Raw genomic sequence first — 12231 nt, 5'->3', positions numbered from 1 at the left:
CCAACAGGAAGGTCTCCAAACTAAAGCCCACACAAACAAGGCAATTACACAGACAACAACACACACAAAACACAATCGCATGGCAGGGCAAAATCGCAACCTCTCAATTTTAACTCTCAACACAAATGGTCTAAATTCACCAATCAAAAGACAGAGATTAATGGAATGGATCATCAAACAAGATCCAACTATCTGTTGCCTACAAGAAACACATCTAACCAAAAAAGATGCAAAGAAACTGAAAGTGAAGAGATGGAACAAGTTATTTCATGCCAATGGACGAGAAAAAAAAGCTGGGGTAGTTGTCCTAATTTCAGATGAGACAGACTTCAATCTAACTAACATCAAAAGAGACATTTTATACTGGTGAAAAGAATGATCCATCAAGAAGCAATCACCATCGTTAATGTTTATGCACCAAATTCCAATGCACATAGTTACGTGAAGCAATTACTTACAGACTTAAGGGGAGACATAGATAGGCACACAATAATTGTAGGTGATCTCAACACACCTTTAACATCAATGAACAGGTCTACGAAACAAAAACTCAACAAAGAAACAACAGAGCTCACACAAACAATAGAACAACTGGACTTAGTCGACATCTATACAACATTTTATCCTAAGGCCACAGACTATACATTTTTCTCAGCAGTGCACAGCACCTTCTCCTGAATCAACCACATGATTGGACACAAAGTGAATCAAAATAACTTCCAAAAGATTAGAATCATACCATGTACCCTCTCAGACCACCATGAAATGAAACTGGAAATCAGCAACTCAAAACTCCCCAGGAAATATAGACACTCTTGGAAGTTGAACAATATGCTATTAAACAAGGGGTCAGAGAAGAAATTAAAGATGAGATAAAAAAATTTATGGAAGGCAATGAAAACTCCAATACAGCATTCCAAAACTTGTGGGACACCGCCAAAGCAGTGCTACAGGGTAAACTCATTGCAATCGGAGCCCATGTCAAGGTCCAAGAAAGACACCAAATACAGGAACTAACCACACACCTCCAGGAACTGGAAAAACAGCAGCAGAAGAGTCCCACACACAATAGGAAACAAGAAATCATCAAAACAAGGGAGGAGATAAACCAAATAGAAATAAAAAAAACTATACATAAAATCAACAAATCAAAAAGTTGTTTTTTTGAGAAAATAAACAAAATAGACACTCCACTGGCCCGACTGACCAATAAATAAATAAATAAATAAATAAAATAACAAGAGAAAGTGAGAATCAACAGCATTAAAGATGAAAAAGGCAACGTAACAACAGACACTGCAACCATTAAGAAAATAATTAGAAATTACTACAAAGAACTGTACTCCAATAAATTTGAGGACCACCAAGAAATAGAAAAGTTCTTAGACTCCCACCACTTACCAAAACTTAGTCCAGAGGCAACAGAAAAATTAAATAAACCCATAGCCAAGGCAGAGATTGAAGCAATCATCGAGGATTTCCCAACGAAGAAAAGCCCAGGCCCAGATGGCTTCACTACAGAATTCTACAAAACATTCCAAATAGAATTAACCCCAATCCTATACAAACTCTTCAAAACAACAGAGAAAGAAGCAACCCTTCCAAACTCATTCTATGAAGCCAACATCACCTTAATCCCAAAACCGGATAGAGAACCATCAGAGAAGGAATACTATAGCCCTAACTCTCTGATGAACATTGATGCTAAAATTCTCAACAAAATCCTAGCCAATAGAATTCAAAAAATCATCAGGCAGATCATCCATCCGGATCAAGTGGGATTCATCCCTGGAATGCAGGGATGGTTCAAATTTTGGAAATCCATAAATGTGATACACCACATCCAAAAACTGGAAAACAAGAACCACATAATAGTATCAATAGATGCAGAAAAAGCTTTCGATAAAATCCAACACCTCTTCATGCTAAAAACTCTAGCCAAGGTAGGCATAGATGGAAAAATCCACAGCATAATCAAAGCAATTTATGAAAAACCCAATGCCAGTATCATACTGAATGGAGAAAAGCTAGAACCCTTCCCACTGAGATCTGGAACAAGACAAAGATGCCCGCTATCACCACTGCTATTCAACATAGTCCTAGAGGTACTTGCAGAGGCCATAAGACAAGAAAAAGAAATCAAAGTCATACGAATGGGAAACGAAGAGGTCAAGCTTTCACTATATGCAGATGACATAATCCTATACATAGAAAAACCAGGAGACTCAATACAGAAACTACTAGAACTTATACGAGAGTTTGGCAGAGTGGTGGGGTACAAAATTAACGAACGAAAATCAACAGCCATAGTGTACGCAAACAGCCCCAAGATGGAAAAAGATCTAACCAACAAGATACCATTCAAAATAACAGAGAAAAGTATGAAGTATCTGGGAATAAATCTAACCAAAACTGTAGGAGACCTATTCGAAGAAAACTACAAACTATTCAAAAAAGAAATTGAACAAGACCTCAAAAGATGGAATATCATCCCATGCTCCTGGATAGGCAAAATCAGTATCATTAAAATGTTTATACTACCACAAGCAATATATATTTTCAACGCAATTCCAATCAAATTGCCCAAAATATTCATCACGGAAAGGATACAATGATTCAAAAGTTCATCTGGAAGCACAAAAAACCACGAATAGTTAGAACCATCCTGAAGAACAAGAAGTTAGCAAAGGGAATCACAGTTCCGGACCTCTGGACATACTATAGAGCAGTGGTTATCAAAACAGCCTGGTACTGGCACAAAAATAGGGAGTAATGGAATAGAATAGAAGCACCAAAGGGGAACCCACACAGATACAGCCAATTATTCTTTGACAAAAAGACCAACGAGAGTCCAAGCAAAGGTGAAGGGCCTATTCAGTAAATGTTATTGGGACAACTGGCTGATAGCCTGTAGAAACAAAAAGATAGACCCATATCTATCACCATACACTAAGATCCAATCTACATGGATAAAAAACTTAAACTGACATCCAGAAACCTTCAAACTCTTGCAAGAAAATGTAGGAAATACCCTGTAAGACCTAGGAGTAGGTCCTGACTTTCTAAGAAGGACACCAAAAGCAATAGCAGTTGAGAACAGAATAAACAAATGGGACCTCATCAAACTAAGAAGCTTCTGTACAGCAAGGGAAACAATCAGCAAAGTAGAAAAGCAACCCACAGAGTGGGAGAAGATCTTTACACACTACATAGTTGATAGGGGCCTAATCTCCAGGATATACAAAGAACTTCAAAACAACCAAAACACCAAAACAAACAAACCACTCAAGAAATGGGCATGGGAAATGGGCAAACATTTCACAAAGGAACAAGCCCAAATGGCAAACAAACATATGAAAAAATGCTCCAGTTCCCTGGCAATAAGGGAAATCCAAATTAAGACATCGATGAGATACCACCTAACACCAGTAAGATTGGCCCACATAAAAAAGAACACCAACAACACTTGTTGGCGAGGATGTGGGGAAAAGGGAACCCTACTCCATTGCTGTTGGGGCTGCAGGTTAGTACAGCCTTTATGGAAATCAGTATGGAGAACACTTAAACAACTCAAAATCTGCATACCATATGATCCAGTAATAGCACTCCTAGGAATATATCCAAAACACCTGTTTCACGACAAACCAACATGCACCCCTATGTTCAGTAATTGCAAAAACATGGAAGCAACCGAAATGCCCATCAGCAGAAGATTGGATAAGAAAGCTTTGGTTCATCTACTCCATGGAATACTACTCAGCTGTTTAAAAAAACAAAATGCAGTTCTTTGTGGCTAAATGGGCCCAACTGGAAACTATAATGCTAAGGGAAATGAGCGAATCCCAAAAGGTTAGATACCACATGTTTGCCTTAATTTAACCTGTATTTTTTTTATTATTTTTTGATCCTGTCATTGATACTGTCTCAACACATGTGTTTCAAAAAATTGAACTTGCATTATTTTTAACATATTATTTACTCAATACTATGTCAATTAATTCCATAACACTATATATTGTTGCTGATGTTTTGTTGGGGCTTTTAACTGACCAGGATTTTACTCTGTTAGCTTTGCCTTCAGACCAGGGAAGGTCTCCCCAAGAAGCCGTTAAAGGTTATCAGGACAATAAGATGCTGGACTCAATGCTGGGTATGTGCTTGCAATGAAGGAATCTCAACTGAACTTGAACTGTGGTTATGCACCATGGCGGTAGGGTTGTGGGAGGAGTGGGGGAAATCCAAGCACCTATAAAACTGTATCACATAATACAATGTTATTAACAATAAAAAAATAAAGATATATATATATAAATTTTAGGTGGAAAAATCTGAGAAACAGCTCCTACGATTTAAAACCTTCACTGTCCACATGGAGCAGTCTGTGTCCTCTGTCCTGACTGGGATGTGAGCCTTGCTCTTTGTCAGGCTTCTCCATGCTGCATGCACCCCTGCTTGGATGGTCAGCTCTCACTTTGCCTTCCAGTAATCCATGCTTTGTTTAGTAATGGCTGTCCTGGCAGTTGGGGAATGCCTGAGAAGCATCCAGTGCTTCCTTCAGAAGGAGAGGGGAATGTTCTTGACAGAAAGAGCCAGTGAAGGTTGTGAAGATCATGGCAGGAATGAGGGGTGATGAGGCAAAGCCTCAAGCTGGTCTGTAAGCCCTCATTCCCTCACACGTACAGCCTCGGTGGGTGGCGGGCATTGCAGGGCTCGGTACAGTCAGTGCTCTCAGGTGATATCCACGCCATGTCTGCTGTGGTTAAGGTGAGAGCAGCTCTAGGGTAGAATAAATACTGATGGTTTTCATTTTTCACTCATTGTTTTATCAAACCAGCAGACACCTGAAATTGCTTTAACAGGTCTCTAGTTTATCAGAAGAGATGCTTGTTATCCTGGTCACCTGGGATCCTTTGAACACATACAAACCGTGTCGACATGCCCAGACTCCTTGCTCCACAGGCTCCAAGCAGCCTGCTCAGCTGGTCCCTCCTCTCAAGCCCGCATCTGAACGTTTTTGCTTTTTGTGTCACTTAGGATCTTCAGGACAAAGCCCCTTGCTGGTGGTCCTGAGTGGCAACCACACGGAGCCGTCCAACTTCACCAGCAGGAGCCATCAGCTCTATCTCCGCTGGTCCACCGACCACGCCACCACCAAGAAGGGGTTCAAGATTCGGTACGCAGGTGAGGATGTGACCAAGCTCTTCCTCATTAGATAGGAAGACTCTAAATAGCAACTTAAATTAATTCCTGATGGCTAATAATTAATTGCAATGGGAACAGTATGGTAGACAATCACTCTTAATGGTGTTAATTTAGGAAATTTTAAGTCATATTCCTCTAATTTATTTCTAATCTGTTGAACATTGAGTTACATACCATAAAGAGCAGACATGTCCCCGTAGATAATATGGCATGGTCCCAATAGGGATCTTCATTATGCGAGCATAAGACTTTTACAATGGCTCAAACGGCTGTGTGTGTGTGGCCTCTGTATTTATGCATACACGTATATCCATGCACACATGAACAGAGTAAATACATTTAAATGAATGTTTCCTGGTCAAAATATGAATTGTCATTTTTACATTTACTTTAATAATTCTGCACTATTAGTTATTTAAGTTAATTAGCAGTTAAACCATGTGTTGTGTTTATGATTGATTTGATCTACGGTAAACTTATCAACACAATCTGGCCCTCTGCGTATACTGTCCAGGCTGTAATTCATAAGAGAGAAAGATTGTGCATGCATGGTTCACTTACCAACTGTCTACAATTGTGGCTGAAGCTGGGAGCTGGGAATTCACAAAGGTCCTCCATACAGCTGGCCCAAGGGACTTAGTGACCTGTCCCTTCTGTCTGCAGTATAAACACTAGCCAGGAGCTGGGAATCCACAAAGGTCCTCCATATAGCTGGCCCGAAGGGCTTAGTGACCTGTCCCTTCTGCCTGCAGGTGAACACTAGGCAGAAACCAGCACAGCTGGGCCCTAAGCTCAAGCAGTCTGGTACAGAATGTGGTCTTCAAGCCCCATGGAAATGTCTGCACCTCCATTTTGAATGATGTATTTATATGAAGGCAGACACAGAGAGTGTGAGAGAGAAATAAAGAGAGAAAGAACTGCTGATTCACTCTGCAAACTGCTGCAATAGCCAGGACTGGGCCAGGTGAAACCAGCTAAAAAAACCTCCGACCAGCTCCTTCCTCTGGCTGGTAGAGCACCAGGCACTTGGGTCATCCTCTGGTGCTTTCCCTGGAGTGTCTGCAGCAGCTAGACTTGCAGTGGAGCATCTGTGCAGTACGGGACGTAACGCCACAAGCAGCACTTCCTGAGTTGTGACTTACGTATGTCTGTGCCCACAGCACCTTACTGCAGTGTTACCCACACCCTGAAGAACGGGGGCATTTTCAACAGGACTATGGGAACAGTGGGGAGCAGAGTGCGTTACTTCTGTAAGCCTGGGTACCGGATGATCGGCCACAGCAACGCCACCTGCCTGCGGGACGCTGGGGGAGTGTACCGCTGGGATTCCCTTACGCCGCTCTGCCATGGTAAGAAGGGTCTTTCTGTCCCAAACCCAGGGTCTTGCTGTTTGCTCCTATTTTGATACCATGCTTTGAAACAGAAAGAAGCAGTGATTCTGGATAAAAGATAAGGAAATGTGGAATGTTGCTTTGTATCAGAACATAAGCCACAGGCCAGGCAAACATTCCTACTGTGCCCTGGTCTGTGTCACACCATCGCCTTGCTTTCACACAGCGGCTCGCCCACGTTGGGTTCTGGGCAAGGTTATTCTAGCACGCACGCATACTCAACACATGCCAAGGAAAATCAAGCATCCTCTGAGTAAGACCAACAGCATCTTTTTTTTTTCTTTCTTTTTCAATAGTTGTAATAATTGAAATAGTGTGTTAGTGACAGACACCTTTTCTTTACCGCACTTTACAAGCTCACTCTTTAGAATGTGAAATTCCTAATTTATTTTTGATCATCTGCATGGAGGACATTCAGAAGCTGATTTGCAGATTGCAGGTTTTTAAAATGGACTTTGCTTTGAAACTGTTGGGATATAAGAAGCATGTTTTCCAGTACAGTGTGGCACTCCAGTGGCACACTTCCAGGCTTTTGTTCTGTCACCTCCTGAGCTCAAGTGTGCTGGTGAGTGGGTCTGCTTGTGGCTGCCTTCTTTTTCCTTTTCATGAGCTGCTCCTTGAAAGAATGACAGACATCTGTCACTCTTTCCTGTGTCTCCAACCGGAAGTCTGGGATCAGACACTGAGCTTGTGTTCCTAACATTCTGCCTGCAGAGGGGCGGGAAGGATGTGTCCTCAGACATGAACGGAGCTGCCCTTTGCTTTAGAGGTCTGGATCTCATTGCTGCAGCTGCTCTGCTCCGTGACTGTGATGTGGGATCCAGCTGTGAGGAGGGCTCTGCTGTCTCTGAGCATCCGTGGGCTGTCCCTGCTGGCATGACGAGGAACATGGCTCCTAAGATGAGGTCTGCAGCAGCAGCCTGGACTCTGAGGTCAGGCCTCAGAGAGCATCTGTGGCCTGTCTCTGCTGGTTTTAGGATCACAGCTCCCATGATGAAGTCTGAGCCCAGCAGCAGCCCGGTCCCTGTGGTCATACCTCAGAGAGCTTCTGTGGTCTGTTCTTGCTGGCATGACAAGAAACAGCTCCCATGACTGTGTCTGACCCCTACGTCAGGCCCCAGACAGCAGGGGTTCCTGAAATTGTGGCCTCTGGAGGCTGAGAGCTCGAAGTGAATGCTCTCTGCAGGTAGTAACAAACAGGTGTCAAAAAGGGTCTTCGTGGGAGAAGTGAGGCTGCAGGGTACCTAGGAGACACGTGCCGGGCTGTCCTCCCAATACCCGAGGGCACGGATGTGGACGGCATGGTGGGAGATGGCTGTTGTTTCAGTGAGCACTTGAGAGGGAATCAAGTGGTGTCTGGAGGGAATTATTGGGAAGTCTGTTTTCAATAATGATGTATTTGTTTATTCAGAGAGACATTTGATCCTCTGGTTCATTCTCCAGTTGCTGACAACAGCCAGAGCTGGGTCAGAATCCGGGATGCAGGAGCTCCCCGTCCACTCACAGAGAATGCAAGGACCCGAGCTGGGCTGTCGTCCACTTGGGCGGCAAGCATAGGGCTGTACGTTCTTGGTCTCAGTGACTACAGCCTTGTCCACGCATGTTACACATGTGTGGGAGTGAGACAGCAGATGCAGACAGGCAGTGTTTTTCTTTTTGCCTTTCAAGAAGAGAAAATAAATAAAATTAAAATAAATAAGTAGTACATAACTTAGTGCTTTATTGTGTGTAGATGGATTACTGCTCAGTGTTCCTAAATTGTAATCAAAGTGCTACAGAATAAGACAAGTCAGTCAGGAAGCCTCTTTCCGGTTCCTCGAGCTCTGCATGGGAACGACAATTGTTACATCAGTGAGAGAAGATACAGTATCACAAGATTCCAATTTAAGTGTTACCTTACCTTGTTTTCCCCAACTCTCACATTTGTATTAAACATGCAACTTGGAACAATTTTGTATAACTCCTTGGCATGCTTATTTGTTTGCCTTTTGATTTGAAATGCATAGAGACAGAATGTGGGGGGCGTGGTGGGGTGAGATGCAGAGAACTCCCCTTCTCTAGTTCACTCCTGAGTTGCTGCACCCACCCACAGGTCAGGGGTAGGACTAAACCAGGAGCTAGGGACTCTCTCTAGGTTTTTCACGCAGGCAGTCACCTGCTGCCCAACTGGGTGTGCATCACATAGAAGGTGGACTTGGCTAGGGGCAAACTGGGACTTGATACAGCCATGCCTGAGGGCTCCCTGCTCTTACCACACACACCAGCTGTCATCTGCCAATGTTTGCAGTTTAGATATGAAGCCTAGACCACAGACTGAGGAAGCTGTGCCTACTTTCATTAAACAGGAACTGAAGGTATGAAGAAGGATTAGACACAGGCCCAGGTCCTACCCTGACAAGCCAGTGGGACAGCAGTTCCCTACAATGGGAGGCCAGAGCAGATCGACGCACAGTGGAGGTGGCATGGGAGGCCATGGCTGTGAGTCCCAGGAACGGACACCTGAGCTGGAGTTGGAGAAGTTGTGATGCAGGCAGAGGGGGGTGGCAGCAGGGACAGGTCTTAGCAGTGGTCAGCTCGAGTGTAAGTGGCTTTAACTCTGTGCCGTGACTGAGGCAATGAAGTTCCACTTTAGGAAGGTGGATGCTCACCAGGGCGTGGAATGACTGCTGTGGGTCCTGCATGGACAGTGGCTCTAGACACATGCGTGTGAACCAGGCACAGCCTGGAGAAATACCACGAAATCGGGTTCTGCAAGAAAACAGACAGGGAAAATACTTAGTCCGTCTGGTCACAGACCCCAGTGACAGTGTGTAAAGCTGTGAGGACCTGGGATGTCCACGCTGCTTCATTTGGTGTGCTGGGAGGACTTGGTTCTACCTGCTGAAGTGCAGACCGTGAGCCTAAGAGGAGGTGCTGGATGTGGCTTGGCCTGCTGTGTCCCAGGAGCTGTGGCTAGAGCTGAGCAATGGGGATTTTTAAGCTCTCAATAAGTCGGCAGTGATCTGGCACACTCTCAGAGGCTGTGGGCAACATTATTTGTTTTTCAAGAGATATTTGGGTTTTAAAATTTCTGTATGGATCAATTCAAATGAATGACATCATGATAATTTTTAAAAAATGTCGTCAGTTGCAGCAAATTTCAAATTAGACAGTATAAGGAACATCGAAGGCTGTGGGAGAGCAGGTTGTATTTGAACAAATGGAAGTTAAAAATCCTGTCATCTGTCATGCGGAAGGCATCTGAGATCATTGGAAATTTAGTAACTGATGCAATTATTGAATTTTTAAAATGTTTACTGCACACAAAAGTATAATAGTTATTTTAATTTTTTTCTTTGAAAATGGAGAACTGGAAGTTGAAAAAATTAAAAATGCACAGTAAGTTAATAAACAAGACAAATATCTCATTGTGGCTTTGGAGGCTTAAAGTATGAGTTGATAAATGTGACATTTAATTTATCTTTCACTTGATGTTATAATTTCCTTAGTGATTTGAGTATCATTCTGTGTTGGATTATAGAAGAGTAAATGCAACATGTACATCCCCAACTGCAAGAAGATCTTTTTTCCTTCTTTTTTTTTTTTTAAAGATTTATTTATTTATTGAAAAGTCAGATATACAGAGAGGAGGAGATACAGAGAGGAAGATCCTCCATCCGATGATTCACTCCCCAAGTGAACGCAACCACCAATGCTCTGCCGGTCTGAAGCCAAGAGCCAGGAACCTCTTCCGTGTCTCCCACGTGGGTGCAGGGTCCCAAAGCCTTGAGCCATCCTTGACTGTTTTCCCAGGCCACAAGCAGGGAGTTGGATGTGATGTGGAGCTGCCGGGATTAGAACCAGCGCCCATATGGGATCCCGGCGCGTTCAAGGCGAGGACTTTAGCTGCTAGGCCACGCCACTGGGCCCAGATCTTTTTTCCTTCTTTAATGTCCTAGAGAATGTCTTGGAGGTTAACGAAGATGTCACAGGTAACTTCCTGTGAACAGAAAAATCAAAGCCTGGAGTGCTGGGGTTGTATCCTGCCAGGCTGTCATTGCTGGTCACGTAGTCTTTGCTCCTTCACCTGCCAGACTCTGGGCCCACTCCTGTCACCTGTAGCCAATGGTAAATGTTTTAAATAGAAAAGAAAATCCGTACGTTTCAGCCTGTGGCTGCCTTGGTTCTCTGTGATTATCACCTGTTTGTACTGAGGAGGATTCGCTGCCCCGACACAGCTTCTCTGTTCTTTCCCGTGGCTCTCTTGCTGGGGTGCTATAGACAAGAGTTCTTAGTGAAATGCTGTGTGGGTCTGGGCCTGGAGGGGGTTCTGTGCATAGAGACCTCGTGAACAGTCCAGATCTCCCTGCAAAATGGAAATGTCGCCGTGCAGCTCTCAGCGACAGAGAACACCAAACGAGACTACAGAATGAGGCTTCCAAGGTCTGTGAAGGCTCCATGCCAGCTGGGTGTGGGCGTGGGGCAGGGGCAAAGCCTCCTGAAGGCTCCATGCCAGCTGGGTGTGGACATGGGGTAGAGGCAGGGGTAGGGATGCAGCCTGCTGAAGGCTCCATGGCAGCTAGGTGTGAGTGTGGGGCAGAGGCAGGGACACAACCTCCTGAAGGCTCCATGCCAGCTGGGTGTGGGCATGGGGCATGGGGCATGGGACAGGGGCAGGGATGCAGCCTCCTGAAGGCTGTATGCCAGCTGGGTGTAGGCATGGGACGTGGGGCAGGTGTTGCAGCCTTTGGCCTTGCTGAGGATTATAGCAGTCCACTTGGTGGTGCCCAGCTTCTCCCCCCAACAAAGGCATCTCCACTTCTGCAAGGCCTTGTGACCACACAAGTTGATCAGTAGATCCAAAGCATGTATCCAGTCAGGTACTGTTACTGTCCTGGGGCACTGCAAACTGTCCCTCTGGCCTTGCCCGCATCTCACAGGGTTCATCCAAAAGTCCCCTCTCTGTATTCTCTTCCTTGATGTGCCATGGCCCACCTTTGGCCCTTCCAGCTTAGTGTCCCACCAGCAAGCAGGGCGCTGCACTGAGCAGCTGTTTGCCTGTCCACATGCTAATCCCCATCACCTGTAGAGAAGCATGCCTTAATACTGAAATCCCCCACTTGTCGCCGAGATCCAGCTAAGCCATTGTGTCGTGTGGCACTGCAAAAGGCTGTGTTTTTCTGAGTCTTTTGTGAGCTGCAGCTTCTCCTCGGAGTGGACTCTTCCCTTTGCTTGCGTTCTGCCAGCATGATCCTGCACATGACATGGTTGAGTCCCTGCTTAACGTCAGGATGAGATCTGTCCTGGTGACAGCTCTGTGCATGTCATGGACCGGAGCCAGCCTGGTGGGTAGATGAGAAGGGCTGCGTGGGGAACTGCTTGTGCCTCATGGTAACTCAGACTAGCACTTACGGAAAGTGCAACTAAAGGCATCGCAGTGAGGTGGGCTTCAAGCCTGAGGAACGGGGGCGTTCTGTAAATCCAAGCACCTTTTACTTACGGTGTTCAGCTTAGTGATTACAACTCTTGTTCTGTACTCACGTTTATTTGTTTCTATAAAATTATCAGTATGTGTGTCATGACAGCAATGCAGTGCTTTGACAAATTTAGATCTAGGTATCTATGTAGTTTTCTGGAGTGTTTAAGATTTATTTATTTT

The 12231-nt window shown here is 44.6% G+C and overlaps 1 protein-coding gene across 1 annotated transcript in view; it reads left to right on the top strand.

The window, feature by feature from the left end:
* The window catches only part of CSMD1 (CUB and Sushi multiple domains 1), a 1316379-nt gene that overhangs the window by 1212249 nt on the left and 91899 nt on the right, over positions 1 to 12231 (top strand). Inside the window, exons 48-49 of the mRNA XM_040967079.1 lie at positions 5035 to 5181; positions 6363 to 6551. Of these exons, the coding sequence (XP_040823013.1) occupies positions 5035 to 5181; positions 6363 to 6551 (336 nt within the window). The remainder of the gene's footprint in view (positions 1 to 5034; positions 5182 to 6362; positions 6552 to 12231) is intronic.

This window comes from Ochotona curzoniae, unplaced genomic scaffold, assembly GCF_017591425.1.
Source record: "Ochotona curzoniae isolate NIBS_2020 unplaced genomic scaffold, NIBS_Ocur_1.0 scaffold_4506, whole genome shotgun sequence".
Lineage (NCBI taxonomy): Eukaryota > Metazoa > Chordata > Mammalia > Lagomorpha > Ochotonidae > Ochotona > Ochotona curzoniae.
This window is presented reverse-complemented; position numbering and strand designations above follow the sequence as displayed.